A 17,794-nucleotide genomic window follows, 5' to 3' on the forward strand; every position below is an offset into this window, starting at 1 on the left:
TAAAATAAGATTTCTGTCTTTCCAGAAAGGTCTAAAGTAGAAACGGAACAAGTCTTTAGGGGCCTTGGAGCACTGCATGGTGGGAAATATCATATAGGGATTTGCATATTGCCATAGGGACAGTGGTGTTCCAGCGACTCCCCGAGGAGCTCAACCTCCCTGAGGAGAGACAGAATCCCCGAGGCCAACTCTGTTACCTCTCTCTACACTGGGGGACCTGTGCGTGTGTGTGTGTGTGGTCGATTCATGAAGTTATTATAAAGAAGTTATTAGTTATTTGAGTCAAGAGTAAACTTTTCCTGGGAAAAAAAGCTGCCTTTTTGATGAGGAGGGAGGCTGAGGAACTAATAATGATTAGAAGTCAGCCTGTAACCATGCATACCTGTGTGGGATGTGAGCCGCAGGTCCAACAAGCTCATCCAGCAACAAAGTCCTCAGATCACCCTCAGATACCTGGGAAGGATGATATACAGATCTTTAGTCACATCGGGCATGCGCAGCAATGATTATTCATTTGTTATGGACCTGAGGAGGTTGTGTACAGCTTAAGGTATGGATTACATTACACCAAGTAGTTTAATATATTACCATATAATGACGAAAACTCTGTCTGTGTGTCTGTTCCACGTTTTTCTCTCCTCATTGACTTGGTCAATCCATGTGAAATTTGGCACAGTGGTAGAGGGTCATGGGAGGATGCGAATGAAGCAATATTACATCAGTTGGCCAAAGGAGGGCGCTATAGCAACCGACTGAAATTGCAAACTTTGAATGGGTATATCTCATGCCCTGTATGTCGTAGAGACATGAACCTTTGCACAGAGATGCCTCTCCTCATTTTGAATTTTTTGAAAAACACTTCAAATCGGTTTCTTCCTAGGAAGTCTGACCGATCTGCATGAAACTCTGTGAACATGATCTAGGGACCAATATCTAAAGTTCCCTCTTGGCAAAAGTTGGAAAACTCACTAAAACTGAGCTTCTATAAGGCAATGAATATTGCGGAGGGCGTGGCTCATCACATAAAGGTGTATAACATCTCAAGGGTTTCACCCATCACCACACAACTTTGTAGGCATATGACCACACATAATCTGAGGGGACCCCTCCATTATTGACCCCATCAAACAAAATGGGGGCGCTAGAGAGCTCATTTCTTATCTAGGCCTAACCGCCATATTGATTTTTATTAAACTCGGTAGATATGTAGAACAGGACGCCTCAAGGTGACTGGAGAAATTTAACTCTAATTGGCAACTGGGTGGCGCTATGACAACAGACAAATGCTTAAAAATGGCTAAAATGTGACCAATCGCTGTGGCTCCCCCTGTGGCCTAATGTTGTTGTTTTTTTCTAATTTTTGCTGTGACTAAATCATGGTATGGTTTGCTGTACATAATCATGGAAACTGTGTCATTCTGTCAGTCAGTCACTCTGTCTGTCCCACGTTTTTCAAAACCTCTGTCTGAATACATTGCTCTTCTTAATGGGTTCAGCTGACTATTTAATCTGCAATTTCCTATGACCTGTATCCCAAACACACACCATGTGAAACTGTACATGGGCAACTGTGCACTCAATGGGTATGGACTAGTATGTTATGTAATGTTGTAAAAAGGGAAAAAGCATACACAAAACTTGCTTCTGACATATTCACACAGTTAAATTTTCACTTTAATACAACTTTAACTTCTATTTATCAATTACAGACTGTTAAATAAAGGAAAATAATTATGTAAAAAGTTATTTTCTCAAATGCTGGTAACTGTGGCGATGTTTGACAGTAGACAAGATTACAGGTTTGAAAGCCCTAACTAATTGCTTGGACTTTGCATCTTGATGACCACGGCAACATGACAATGTCATAAGAAAAAGGACAAGACATTTAAAAAAAGAAAGCGTGTGCAACTGTACACAATATTATTAAAGGAAAAAAAATGTCTCTGCTTTCTGTTTTGCTCATCAAAGCAAGACCAACTGCACACAAATCACCAAAATCAAATCAAAAAGCTGACAAAATCAAATATAGAGGAAAGAATCAAGATGGAATTTGAAATACGATTACTCTAATGACTTAATAATTCAGCTGTCCTCTTTGGGGGATTTAGAAAAAAAAAATACATTTGATGCGACAGTAGCACAGGAAGTCGCTCGCTCTGACAGAACGATATTGAGATGAAGAAAGTACAGTTCGTAGATAAAAGCGTACACGCAGACCTACAAAACCTTCTATTCATTCCCAGATACAGTACGATTCCTTAGACTCAAATAACCCTGCCATTACCCCGCCTGCCTGTCTTTCTCTGTCCCTTTATGTGCCTGAACATTGGTTTGTTGAGGACGGGTGAAAAACATGGGTCAAAACTGTTGTTGCGAGGTCAATTCATACTGTATCTGTATAAAAAGAAGAACATAAATGAAAAATATAAACGAATGGAGCAAGAAACAGTAAGGTGACCTTGCATTTTTATCACAGGGGGCTATTAAAAGAGAGAATAAACAGACAGGGACAAAGGAAAAGAGGAGAGTTGAACAGAGAAAGTGGGAGACGCACAGTAAACAGAGAGATAAAGAGTCCGACTTACACAAGGAGAACAAGAAAGACGTCTTGGGAGAAAGAGAGGGACCCGGCCATACTGGTGAAATATCGGCCACTCTATCGCCGCGGTGACAGGGGTCACTCTGGGAAAAGGAAATCAATGCTTACGGCAGTGACTCACAGGTCAGCACACAGCGCTGTGTGTGAGCGTATGCGTGTCTCTTTGTGTGTGTGCTTTAAGTGTGTGTGTTTCAATTATGCATATGCTAGTGTTAGGTACGTGTGTGTTATGTTTACGTGAATGCAGGGTACCAAAATATACACGCAAAAACATCCAAAAAGAGGAGCTGGAGCGGATGGAGAGACGAGATTCAGTCCATTATATGGGAAGTTAATATTTGATGTATGATGCTGAGGCTGAATACCTTTATGTCTGCTGAGTGAACAACTTGCTTTTTTAGGACACCACTTTAAAATACGCCAAACAACAAATGATAAACACAGACAGACTTGTTACGTTCTTTCTTCATTCTTGACTTTACTGTAAAACCTTTTCTAAGAATGTAAAGTTACTTTGTATTTTAATGGTTTATAGATTGAACAATAATGATAGAAAAGTATTAAGTGTGTTGTAACACAAAAAAATCAAGTAGAATAAAATCTGATTTAAGCATCAACATTTTTTTGAAAGATCCACAAGGTCTCACTTCTAACTCACCAAATAGCGACATTCGTTCAGTGGCCCTTAGCGTCAGGTGCCAACGCAAGGAGGCAACCTTTAGCAGCAGTATAACACGCAGCAGCAGGAGTCTGCACAGGATGGACGAGAGGGGAAGTGGATGGTCAAACAAACTTGGGACTTTCACCTAGCAGCCAGCTGTTTGTGTTCCGTGTGAAACCAAAATTCACATTATTTTGATAACAACATAGTGTGAGATGAGATTTAATTTTGTGAGGACATATCCAGCAGATTGTCTTGTTTATCTCTGTTCATTATTTTGCATCTACATGATTTAATGTTAACTACATTCATATATTGTTTATATATTCTATTTTGCTCTTTACGCTAAATTTGGAACTATTTAATATCGCGCAGCTTACATGCAGGCAATGAGAGTTATGATTAAGTTTGGCGGAGTGATATATGTAAGTTGTGAGATGCCACTGTTGTTGTCGACATTCAGTTTTCCTACGTTCTTTTTGGGGACATTAAAGTGGATCAAGTTACCAAGAGAAGCTGTCCCCTTGCTCTGACTTCACCCACAGCCCTTTAATAGTTAATTCAGTATTTAAGTTTATAGGTAAGACAGGAGAGAGAAACCTGCCTTACAGTAGTGTGCTAGTACTTATAGCATACTATGCTACCTTGTATAACATTAGTAACAACCTCTAAGTTTATCGTGAGAAAGACTGCATGCATTAAACAAGCAGAAAGTCCAAATGTCCTGTGAAAATGGAAGGTTATTTTGAAAAGAGACAACGCCTGTAACAGGTGTAAATTAATACACTGTCCCTGCACATCCGAAACTGATGCAGGAGGGATAGTGCTGCATATTTTTGCGTGTTAAGGGAGATTTATACTTGTGCGGTGGTGTGTTTGTTTCACTCTGCAGTTACACCTGCAAAACACTAGTCAGCAGTAGGGTTTCTGTGAAGTGCTGTAAAGTTTAGTTGATTCTAAACAAACCTAAAACACACATGAAACACACATTAAACATGGCTAAATAGCGACAATTTCAAACACAAGTACACAAATCTGCTTCACTATAACTCGCAGCATTCACAGACAAATACTTGTCTTTATCTGGACACATTTTTCCCACAAATACAACATGCTAATGTTTTTAGCACAAGTCTATGGCATTTTACATTGTATAAATTAGCCTAGTGGCTAGCGGACTTTTTTCTCTTCTCATATGAAGCCAGGGACAACAGCAACATTTAACAAAGGTAATGTTACAACATTTGGCTCCATCACAACCCACAAGGGTGAGCGTGAATGGTTGTTTGTCTCTATGTGTCAGCCCTGCGATAGTCTGGCGACCTGTCCAGGGTGTACCCTGCCTCTCGCCCGATGTCAGCTGGGATAGGCTCCAGCCCCCCCGCGACCCTGAGGATGAAGTGGTTAGAAGATGAATGAATGAATGAACAACCCACAAGATTCACAGACAGTATAACTGTCTTGTACTAAACACCTTTTCCAAACAAATGTGACATGCTAATGCTATTAGCACAAGCCTATGGCATTTTACATTGTATAAATTAGCCTAGTGACAAGCAGAGATTTCCTCTGCTCATATGAAGCCAGGATAAATCACACACAAGACTTAAAATGCTATTTTTTTGGAGGCTTTATTGTCTTCATAATTTCTCTGTGTCTGTATCTATAGCTATATGTATTATTTATTGGAAAAGTACTCACAGAACAATCTCAGAATTAAGCCTCGTTTAAAAGAGTAAGATATTAAACACAGTTACCTTAATGAGGATTTCTCTTTATCACGAGTACAGACATTGGCAAATTTTATTAGTATAGTACTCGTATTTTTATAAAGTACATTATCTGTACCGAATAATTGTGCAATCCAAGTTTTCGGTTCAACCCCAGTATATAGTATATTTTATCTCTTATTAATTGAAATAAAGTGGGCTTAGTTGTGTTTCCCTTAGACAACATACAGAAAGGCACATCATCAGAAATACACACAAGATTTTCTCTCCCAATCACAAAACATTCATATTCCAATGTAGCTGCAATGTGACAGTGAGAAGACCTGGCACACGTAGAGGTCAGCCGCTAATACAGGTAGGCTGTGTGTGTTTGGGAGAGTGAAATATGTGTGTGTGTGTGTGTGTGTGTGTGTGTGTGTGTGTGTGTCTGCGTGTGCATGCCTTATATACCCTTGGGTTAGCAGGAGTTACGACCTGCTTACATTATTAAGGTGAGTAGTAGGCTGCGTTGTGTATGCCTAAACAGCCAGTCCATTCATTACCGATGCAATCCCCTAAGTACATGAATAAGCACACGACCTACTCTCTCTCTCTCTCTGCCTCTCTGAACTGTAAAGGAGACAAAATATTGGTGTGATGCAGAGCGCTTTAGATAAATCAGAAACAGGAGCAAATTAATAATAAGGAATAAAACAACATTAGCTGATTAAGTATGTATGGCAGAGTGGCGGCTGTAATTTACAGGCAGCTGGGTTGGGTGTCCGGAATAAGGTCTCATTACGGATCATAGTGTTTGTGCGCGTGTGTGTGTGTGTGTGTGTGTGTGTGTGTGTGTGTGTGTGTGTGTCCATCCCGTTAGTAATCCGTCACTAGTGGTCTCAGCTTTATGAAAAGGCCTGCAATCTATGATAATGAGCCCTGTGAAGGTTATGACCACGGTAAACTCATTTGTTAGGGGGAGGGCTCATGTGCATATGTGTATGTGTGTGTCTCTGTGTGTGTGTTGATGTGTAATACAACCGTGCCATTATAGAGTGGTGAGGAAATCTACCATTTAAAGTAATGGTCAAAATCAGCGGAGCGCGTGAATGAGAGAAAAAGAAGTACGAGAGTGAGAGAAACAGAGAGCACGTTACATGGATGTTGCATCACATTGCTTAGTTTTCTCACTCAATTTTAAGACAAACAGAACAGGCATATGCAAATGCATTCTTATAGAAGGTGCTCTGTCTATAACAAGCAGTGCTGATACTTCCAAAGCGATCACATGGCAGTCTCCAGTAGAGAAGGCAAGGATGTGGAATCTAGTCGCAAAATTTCCGTCACTGTTAGACGATGGAGAGAAAATGGTAGTAGTGGCAGAGCTATACAAGTAGAAGTACTTGTCGGACTAGTAATATTAAGTAGAAATGGTCGCAGTACTTCTACTGTAAGAAAGAAACAAAGAAAACTTATGACAGCAACAGTTATTAGTAGAATCGGTTCACTTTCTCTCCTCTATTGTCACCGTTCCTCTCTCCTTTCCCCTCCGTTTCTATCCTTTCCTATCCAGACTCCGACCTCGTCACATCCTCTTGTCTCCTCCTGTCTCATCCACTTGCCCCTCACCCATGCCTCCTCCTCCTCTTCCCTGCTTTTCCCCCCTCTTCCCCACCTCACTTCGCTTTTCTTGTTTCTTCTTTATCTGAAAATAGCCACCCATTTACGCAATCATTCCATTTTTCCACTCCCCTCCGTTCCTTTTGTCTGGAGCTAGGTCAACTGAAAGCAACAGAGGAGAAAAAACAAAAGCAGGAACGTGTGTGCGTGAGTCACCAGATCACAACAGAAAGCGAGGAAGAGGGGGGAAAAAATAGGATAATGCAACTCGTGGTGATGGTGACTTGAAGGAACACGCCAGCGTCTTGTTCTACCGTGTCAAGAGCTACATGTTTAGAGAGAGTGCAGACTAAAAATGTGGACTTTAATTATGTCCGGAGTGAACTTGATGCAAGTGTAAAGTGATGCAACTATGATGATAGCCTACAGGAAAAACACATCTACTGCCTTACATTCAGAGCTTTTTATTTGTGCCATATTGAGAAGATACTATATGCTGCATCTGTGCAGTCTGCACAGCAGGGGTCGGATTTACAACAGAGATGCAAGACTTGATTGTAAAGAGGTACGAGTGATTACTAAGTCATCATGTTTCAAATTCTACTGGCAGCTGCTTTACAAATAAAATTTCCTACTGCACAGATTATTGCAGAATGTTTAGGAAATGTATATATAAACCTCACTTATAATCTTGTAAGGTACCAAACCTATAATGGCAGGTGTCCGCCTGGTTATAGGTTATGCAAAACATATGCATAATAAATTTTTATGCCACAGCTAGCAGGTTTAAGTACTATTTGGACGGGATTAGTTTTACACAGGGATGTGGACTAATGTCAGTTTACTACAGGATGTCTGTAACATAAATGTCTGATTCGCACAGGACAAGAAATCTCTGTAATTCTACCAGAGATGGGAGTGGTAACTCGGTTTGCGCCCTGGCGTCACCTCCCTGTCGGCATGTGTGTGCTATGTTGCTTCCTGTAAGCATCAGCTGAAGGATAATAATAATTAATGATTAGCCCATTATGAAATATTGCCCATGATCAGGATTGTGTGTACAAACGATTAGCAATACGGATTTATATAAGGCCTACCTAACACAACCAGAAGTCTCATGGCTCTGAAAAGTGCTTTCTTCTCGACCTTTTTGACTGGTCTCCCGTGTAGGGCTATGCAATCATTCGAAGTATGTCCACTATCACGACATGCTGACAACACCGAATGCTTCTTCAAGCACCTCCATCATCGAAAAAACTCAGAAAACTAGTTGTAAACACGGAACAATGGTAAAAGGTAAAAGTCGCTGTAATTTTTACTGACATTGTACGTTATGATAACAGACATGGCGTATTCGGACAGGACTAAATCCCTGGTAATAATTACTTTACCCCATGTTTCCACGTTAAACCAATCCTGTCCGAATAGGGCTTAAGTCTGCAAAACACTGTTGTAGGGCGGCAAATAACTTTTTAATTTGCAGTTCATCTGTTTCGATTTTTGCATTTCATTATTGTTTGATTGTCAGAAGCAGTTAAAGTGCCAGTCACAGTGCCATGAACCTTTTCAATGCAGGGACAAATTGGTCAAAACAGAAACAGGAATTTAAAAATTCCAGTGTGAAACAAAACACACACACATGTAATCAGATGTAAGCATAGAGCTGAATTGCTCGGCCCCACATTCACTGCTCCCGATCCATTTATTTGAGTCAGTATCAGCCTGATATCTGATCTCAGTATCACATACTGCATACATTTATTCTCAAAATCAAAGTGAAATAAAATAATTACCATCCAGGTTAGGGAGTCGCAGTCATCCAGTCGTATCAGATGGACTAGTTACACTTCCATCCTGTGGCTGATATATTAACAAAGGTTTACAAGGGCAGAGCACTACATATGTAAGTTTGGCCTTATGGCTGACCTTACAATGCACTTAGTATCCTGTACAGGGAGTAATGCTGCAGCCACTCCTACAAGCCATTTATTCCAGCTAACGACCGTCAAGCACTCATAAATCAGCATTAGGAACCTCTTTCGCCCTCTCTCTCTCTCTCGTTTAGTTTTCCCTCTCTGTGGCTCCCGCCTTTCCTCAGATATTTTCTGTCCCTTTCCCTCATGCTTTCTTGTCTTCACCCTTGTTCACTCATTTTTACATTTTTACCTATATTATCCCACTGAGATCTTCATCTGCTTGTACATACCCATCTCACCTTATTTTTGTTTATCTCATTCTCTCTTTTCAATTTACTGCTTCCTCTTTTTCCGTTTGTCCCCACGTGTCCCTCTGTCTTGCTTTTCCTCCTCTCACTCCTCACCTTTTCCCACCCTTACTGATGTTTATGTATTGCTCCTCTTACCTCCGGCCATCCATCCTCTCTCACCCTCCCTGTCTGCGAATTCCTCTCCCTGCAGATAGAGACGGCATCCCTGAAATGTCTAACCTGGTATTGGCACCTCTATTGATTTTAATTAAGCTAATTAGTTCATTATTTGAAAGATCAAACGGGGGCATGCATTACTGCATACAGACCAAGGGCTGGGAGGTAGAGGGTGGGGGGGTCTGGGAAGGGTGGGGGCAGTGAAGTTAATATGGTAATGAAGACGATCAATTATCACTCACAGCAAAGTCATTAACAACAGCATTAGCATAGTCAACCATCACAACCCCCTGACCTCCCCTGCTCTCCATCCAAGCTGCTGCTACACAAGCAAACGATATGTGTGTGTGTGTGAGTGTGTGTGAGAGAGGAGGGGGTGATAAAGGTCACACAGTTCAGAGATTGTTTTTAATGCAGACCTGAATTGAGTTTCCACCTTCTCTCATTGACTGGAGCAGAGCAGTCACTAAGCTTCTGTGCACTATGTCCAAAGCATGGATAGCACACAGGCTAGCCAGTCTACTTTATCAGTTATAGTTAAAGTGCATATGAATAATGCTATCAGAATCTCGCTGGTAAAATGGGTATACACATATTCGTGGCACTGCTGCGACATGGAAACAGATTAAAGCTGATTTTATTGTGTCTGCATGTGTGGCCGCGCACTGTATGAATTCAGAAAGCTGCGGTCACTCTGAAAAGAGGGCTGTTTGTGCTAATTCCAACAAAAGTTTTCATCCAACAGCTACGCCATAACTTACAGACTTCTTCTTTTATGTACTGTTTTGTTGAAATGGGTCTTAAGAGTGCTACTACGGAGGGTGCTCCACATGACAGGAAAAATGATGTTCTCATTAGCATGGATTAAGTCATGAGACCAATTTTCTCATTTGGTTCCTGAGCATTTTAATAGCCCCATGTTCTGTGGTTTATGGGGAACGTCATAAATAGTCACTTTGTGAATCACACACACACACACACACACACACACACACACACACACACACACACACAAAAAAAAAAAAAAATTGGAGACTCTCATCACAGCTGGAGACATTCCCGGTATTCAGTTAGCAAATTTGTAGTCGACACTTGTTATAACCCATTTGTTTCTTCTCAGATACAAATAAGACAAAATAAATTAGGTCTTCTTTGTTAACCCTGTCTCTTATAAATAAGGAAAGCTAACAAGCATAGAAAATGGGATACTTTCAATTTAAGCTGCGGCACAACAGAGTGCCACATCTCCGGTCGCAAAAAAATGTTTACTAACATGTGGGTGTTTTGAATATGGCTAGTATGGTAATAATTTGAGAATTGTGTGGGAATGGTGAAATGGCAGGATGAGTGGATCAAAGAGACGGCCAGTGATCCCGAATGATCCCTGCTGATCTGTTCTGATCTACACTGATCCCCCTCAGGCCTTCACAGTCCCCCCACACTGCCCTGCAGGCCAGGGGCTAAACTCTGGGAATTAAAAAATCCACCCGACAGACAAACACACACACAGACTGCACATGATACACACACACAAATCATGAAAAATAGCCAATAGACACAAAGACATATCAAAGGATGGATGCTAACACAGAAATGAAGGACCAAGAAATAACAGGAAAGAAAGACTAGGACTTAGCTAATGGTTGTGCATTTAAGTCTGACTTCAGATCTCTCTTCACAGACCCGAGTCAAACTCTAGCTTTGGACAAAAGAGTACAACGAACAACTCGCTACCAATCAATCTTTATACCATCTGCAGCCTGCTCTTATTGAAGCAAAAATACAGTATGACATGAACTGACATATTCAAGGAATACTTCACCTCTCTAAATGAACATCTGTATATGAACTGCGAACCCAGTCTCACTCCGAAGTCGTCAAATCCGGCGCTTAGGCCGTGACTTGTGGTGTCAGACACTGATGAAAATGCCCTCCTTTAACATCGGCATGATACACAACCAGTTGCCGTTATAGTTTAACAGTGCTCAGCAGCATCATGGGGAAACGTGCCAGGACAAGAACAAATGTGAAGGACATCGAACACCGACTTTCTCCCAGTAGAGCGGTGTTGAAGGTCCCGTGAGATTATAAAGCCAAACCCTGTTCTTTTTTCCTAAACCCAACCACGTGCATTTGTTGTTAAAGGAAAAAAACGTCAATTCATTTTGTTGTACTGACGTAGTGCGTTTTTTTGAAAGACACTTTATGTAGATGGTAAATTTCTTGTTAAGATGGAAGTGTATTTTGAAAGAAGGCAATGCATGTAACAGGCAGAACTTGACACGGCGGCCCAACTTACCCAGGACAGCTTTCACATTGTATCTGGACGTGGAAGTGACCGAACACCAATATGTGACAAGGTCGGAGTGAGAATGTGTTGCAATTGCTCACCCTGAACATTCTGCATAAACAGTCTCAGGCACGGACAAGATGTGCGTCTGTGCTGTTTATGCAGAAGTGTTTTGAATAATAAGGCTTTAGCGAAAATGTTTGTGTTTGGGAGTTCCTCACTATACGAACGGATAAATTAAACTTGGATGATACTGCACAAGTTGTATGAGAAATTATAAACAGTTTTTATATAGATTTGTGGTGTTTAACTCAGACTTCAATTCATCAAGAATCTTCTCCACTTTGGGAGTTTTCATACACCAAAGGCTTGCAAGAAAAACAAAGTTTCCTTCATGAATTCAACGTAACACAGGGTGAGTAATTGTGGTCATTTGGGGGTTGAAGTATCCCTTTAAGTTTTAAGACTGGCTATTTGTGTTTTCCTAATTATACGTCTGAAATTAAAAGGCGAGCGCTTTATTCATCCTCCAACTGTCATTGAAACCTTAAGTTGGCCACCATCTGGCCACCAAAAGTGTCTTCAAGCAACATACTGAATCCCTGCCAGCTCCAGAAGCTGTTCTGTAGCTGCCCTTGTGCCTTTGACCTGCCTGGAAGAACGCGAGTGGAAAAAACATTTCTGCAGAGATCAATAAAGTGCCAATTTTATTGCATTGTGTGATTACCAATCCCTGAGCTGCCAAAATGACCGTCCAGTAAGAATATAAACCAGAGGACTGAGGGAAATGACTATGAGGAAGTTTCCAAAAACTCCCCAGCGCTCATAATAATGCTTTATATTGTAACTAAATGAGACAAAGAAGGTTTTTCCGTGCATTTTTTCACTGGCTGGAAAAACATCCAACTGTAGAAACTGATACTGGCAGGAGCACCGCAAGGACTGGGAGTCTACATCCTAAATTAGTACAGATTCTCTGAGTGAAACAAAGCTGTTCAGGAGTCCACTAGGACGACGAACTATACACCTCTGTATGTCTTTCAAAATCCATAACAACCTGCGACAATGAATACTGTACTACTAGGATGAGATGAAATGTACCTCAGTATAATAACTTTGGTCATAAAGTATTTGTTCAGAATTACTAGAGTAAATTTAGCAGGGTGGAGCACCAGTGCAGTGGGGTTTATCAAGCCTGGACAATGGTGTCACAGATTTTAAAATGATTCCTGTATAACTTCCAGACTCAACTGAACTCAGACATACTGAAGGTACTGTCTTGTAACCACAGGTTAAAATAGACATATTATTAACAAAGAACTGTTTAATTCATATTGTACACAGGGAACATGGAGATACTACATCCGTCTGCCAATGGATGACAAATAGACAACAGGCTAATTGCAGCAGTCTAGAACAGAGAACACAAGCCTTGGATTTCATGACATTATGACCACAAAACAAACTCTGCTTAGTGTCCATTACAGTTCAACCCTATTGTGCATCAACAAGACCATACACTACGATTCAATCAGACGTTAGCCAAGCTCCTATTACAGAGCTCATTGCATCGTTTACATGGTGGAACGGTCCATAAGTAGCTCTAAATGCTCTTCATTTGATTGGATTTCACATTATGGACATCAGAGCAGAAACACACTATTGTCCCCTGGCTATCCTAATAGACTGTTGAGTGAAGCAGTCCATTTGTTTGTATTTGTTTACCAATATAGACCCTGAAAACATACAAAGTAGCATAAACAGACAGCGAGAGCATCGTTTAAGACGGGTGAAAATGGAGATTCAAAAGCTCGGAAGACGGGTCGATGGGGAAGCAACAATCTGTTATGTACCCTCACACTGTGTCTCTTTGGCTGCCCTAAGATGCAGTTGTCACGAATAACAAAATTTTACAACTGTAAAATGAAGGACATTTAGCAGCTAAGAGAATGTCATTTAATTAGGTTTTAAAAAATATTTCTTCTCCTTTTCCTCTTGAGCTGTTTTTTATCTAATCTAAACGAGAGCTTAATAAATTAATAAAGTGCCTCCAGTTCAATGTGAAAATGAAAAAAAGGTCTTGGCCATTGTCACTGGTAAGTTAGGATGTATTGCACTATAGTTGGCAGCAAAGAAAAGAAAAAGAGGAAAGAAGAACTGTACAGATGCCGGTATTTTTTTATTTTTATTTTTTGTTGCTAAAGCAGTGCCACTGAAGAAAATTAACTTTTAGAGTGATGAAAGTTAAAAATGGAAAGCTTTGAATGTTGGAAAATGCAAAGCATTGTATTACCATGACCTTTGTAACCAGTGCAGAGAGCACACAAAGCTAGCCCTCTGACCTTCTCCATAATAGCAGATAAGTACTTTGATGTATAAAAGGCCATAATTACTTTTCTGTGTGCAAAATCCACTCAGAGGAGCGAATGTTGATGGAAGCCTGGCCGTAACTGAAATGGAACAATACCTTAAGGTCACTACATGGAGCGATGATGTCTTTATAGTCTTGCTTTGCGTTGATGCAATCTTTAAAAATAGGAAAAAACTGTTGGTAGAGTATTTTTGCACACAGCTTTTCACCTCCAGTCCACTGGAATGAATGGTAATGTATGATTTCTTCTTCTTGGGTCCACAAACAGAGGGCTTTCCTCGGCTTGACTCATTTCTCAGTATCCATTATCCTGATGAGTTCAGCGTATCTTAAGATATACTAAGCAGGATTTTCATAAAAAGACACGTCTAGACTCATGCAGAAGTAATCCCTCTCAATCATCACTTATGACCCATTAGAAGCATGTGTTCCTGCCCTCTGCCTGAATTTTCTTATTTTCTGTGTTGGGGACGTTTGTACTCCCACAGCGCTCGGTGAGGTCAAGGCTTTACGAAAAGGTAAGGACAAGCAGCAAGCATCCAAGAGGCACAGCGTTGAAAAACACAAATACGGAGGCGAGACGCCACACAAGAGCGAATGTGGGAATGGCTTCCACTGTTACTTTTGCTGGCAGGTATGTTTGCAAACAGCAACCAGCAATCCTGCATAGTATACCTTTAACACCAGCTATCAACAAAGAATTCCTACCACTGAAAACAGAAAAAAATGTTGCTCCCTGCTTGTCCTAATTGCTTTTCTACATTGCCTTTATTCCGCATGCTGATATTGCTCCATCTAAACAATGAGGGATTTTCATGGACTTAACTGTTAACCATATTCAGTGTGATTTCTACTGATTGGATTCTGTAAAGTCGAAGAGGCCTTGGCCTCAAGAAGTGTGCACAAAGGATCTTGGAGATAGACAGCGCAGAGTAGGGGGGGGGAAAGCAATGCGCTGTTATTCTCACTCTCTTGTTTTCTCTTGTGCTTGATATTTGTGTATAGATGGTATTTATAAGTGGACACTTTACTCTATTGACATATGCTTCTCCACTTACTGCTGAATACTAAGCAAATGCCCCTGGTTAAACAGGAAGGCCATTTAAGTTAGTACATTTATTTGTGTGTATCCAAAGGTTACATGTTGGGTTTGCACCTAAATTCATGGTGCAGATATTTTCACGTGGACAGCTGAGCCACATTTTTCTTTACTTTTTCTATTTATTGCTCTTGTTTCATACATGCATGGGCACACACAAGTAAAGTCATGTCATATCTGCAAGCTGTAGGTCCTGTGCTCCAAAATATACTGTTTTTTAAAAAAAAAAATGCCATTGTAGTTATGCTGTGTGTCTCTTAAAGTCTTTATGTATTAAAATCCTGACTGTATTTCTTGCAGATGGTTCTGCTGATGCCACACACATTTATCAAGGAAGTAAAGAAGGCTGTAAATTTGTTGAAAATACAGAAATATCAAAGAAAACAGCGATGCTCTATCTGGGCCAACTACTTCATTTAGGTAAATTGCTATAAAACCATCTATAAAACCTTACGTCAAAATTACGATCAGAGGTGCGTAGCTTCGTCCCCCAATCGGAAACCTTGTGGTCACCCTCCTTTTGCAGATCCTCAATGGTCTGAAGCAGCACCTGGTTCTGGTCTGCGAGGTCATTCACATAAGACCACAGGAAATCCACTTTCTTCTGCAGGAATAAAAGCACAGCAGGATAAAATTGTGGTTAATTTGCTGTGTTTTAACAAGCTGACAGTCGAACCAAGCAGCTTTTTTTCTGTAATAAAAGTTGTTTTACTTTATGGAGTCAAATCAATGACAAACCAAAACTGCCGTTAAAAACAAGAGAGCCGTAAACACATCACTTGTGCCTTAAAAACTGTATACATCCTGCGTCAGTCAGAAACAAAATCCCACAGTTTTTTCCTGAGAAATAAATTGATACACGGTTATTTTGTATTAACTTTGTATGCTTTGGGGAAGTATCTGAACACAATATTGTAAAATACAAAATTTGTTTGCCTTTCGATATCCACATGTGGTTACCAAATTGTGACGTGTATATTTTGAGGTTTATTTCGATAAATAATAAACATTGGTGAGGTAAGAGGAAGCTATTTGACAAACATAAAATAAAGCATCATTACATTTTTTAAAACACACTAAATTACATCAGGGGAAGGGACACAAATGCCAGTCTACAGCACTGAAGTCAAGCACTTCACTAATCCACCCACATTTCCTGCGACTACCTTGCACTACGTTGGGGCCAAAAATTGCAAGTAGACATACAATCGCTTTTTGCAAATTAGTTGCAATACCAATGTTGCTCCTGGGAGACATAGACATAGGCTGACCTATAAATGTAGTACTCCCTCTTGGCAAATCAGTGTTTTTGAAGTTGACGGATTACAGAAGTGAGATGCATAATTTCCTCAAGATTCAGCGAATGTCAAAGTAATGTCAGATATCACTTGGTCAGAGTTGGTCAGTAACCATTCACACACTGGTGGAGCAGCAATCGTGAGCAATTTGGGGTTCAGTATCTTGCGCAAGGAAACTTCGACATGCGGACTGAGGGATCCAGGGATAGAACTGTTGATCTTCCGATTGGTGACGATCCACTCTACCTCCAGGCTCCAGGCTCTCAGTCCACTGCAACAAGTAATCCATGCATTTTTAACATCTGGAGTAGAACCCAGAAATACTCTCGATACAGACCCACAGCTCTATGACAGTAAATTTTCACCCGCTTTACTAATGTTTAGCTTCATAACATTCATCATAACCACAAGGGCACTCGGAGAGCGCAGACTTTCGCCAAGGCCAAATGCCCCATCTCACATTATTAACAGAAGTGAAAAATAATTTGTGTATTCAGATCTGTTCTTTCTTGGCCCACCGTAGACCCTTACAACTTTCACAAAAACCAGGCCTGAGGATTTTCCGTAATCCTGCTGACAAACAGACAAGCAAACCAAGAAATAAACATACTGAACTGAAGGCCTAGCCTCCATAGTAAAGGTAATACATGAAAAGGCTGTTCTAACTGGACTGAATTTCCTTTCTAAGTCATTGCCCTAATTCTTAAGGGGTATCAAATTGGTTTTGAATTAACATTGTTTTACTTTGCAAAACCTCTGTATAAAACTAGCCCTGTCAGACAAGGCGGTCAGATACTCTTGGCTTTTATACAGCAGCCCACCTAGGACTCACAATAGATGACATCTGAACTGTATTATTAGAAAGGAATACTTGAGCAGACGAGAGTACATAGTTGGTCAGGGGTTAGAGCTGGCTCAGAAAGATGTTATTCCCTGTTGCTGCTTTGTGTCTGGAAGAACGCATTTCTAAGTTCACATTTCATTGTTTACGAAAAAATAGGTCACCCGAACATGCTCCACAACTGATCTAATATATCAGATTCTCACAGTTCTTCAGTACAGTCTTCCAGGTCAGTCTTTTATCTCTGTTGAAAAACCTGCTTATACACGTTCCTTAAAGGGATTGCACGGGTGGCCAGATAGCCTACACATACAGTGATTGCAGCTCTGATAAAAAGGGACTGCCACTGAATTTCAGAATTATTTTTTGCCTTAGAGGAGCACCTGTACATGTGTGTTCATAAACGTCTGTCCCCTACAGCCAAAAAAGTCAACAAGCGGTTTACAGCGTCCCCCGACGCATAATATAACACTGATGTATAGCTTCAGGGAGAGTAACTTTACAAAGGTGGCAGAGGTGACAGTATCTGAGATAACATTCTAGGGTTGACATTGTATTTAAAAAGATATGGAACCAAAAATGCATCCAAAAACTCATGTTTGGCTTACTGTTTTCCAGCTTTTCCAGTGAATCATGCTTGTGATGGCCGCACTTGCTGCACAGCTGATATAAATGCTGCTAACCTTCCTGTACACGCTTTAGTTTTCTTTATAGTTCACCCTTAATGGAGTCATTTTCTTATCATTTGATAAATTTGTCATAAGCTGTTCTAATTTCTATTTATTTACCAGTTACAGTGCTGAGGGTGGTTGCTGCTGCTTAAGGGACATCTTATCAGGCCTGAGGAAAAGTTGGCCTTAAAGCAGGGCTCTTAAATACAGGAGTGGACAATCAGAATGTACCAAGTGCCAGTCACACCATAG

The 17,794-nt window shown here is 40.6% G+C and overlaps 1 protein-coding gene across 1 annotated transcript in view; it reads right to left on the minus strand.

The window, feature by feature from the left end:
• The window catches only part of LOC125882294 (trichohyalin-like), a 118,227-nt gene that overhangs the window by 97,403 nt on the left and 3,030 nt on the right, over nt 1–17,794 (minus strand). Inside the window, exons 2-3 of the mRNA XM_049566083.1 lie at nt 15,187–15,336; nt 383–453 (exon numbers count right to left, since the gene is read on the minus strand). Coding sequence (XP_049422040.1) covers nt 383–453; nt 15,187–15,336 — 221 coding nt within the window. The remainder of the gene's footprint in view (nt 1–382; nt 454–15,186; nt 15,337–17,794) is intronic.

Source organism: Epinephelus fuscoguttatus, linkage group LG21, assembly GCF_011397635.1.
Source record: "Epinephelus fuscoguttatus linkage group LG21, E.fuscoguttatus.final_Chr_v1".
Classification (NCBI taxonomy): Eukaryota; Metazoa; Chordata; class Actinopteri; order Perciformes; family Serranidae; genus Epinephelus; species Epinephelus fuscoguttatus.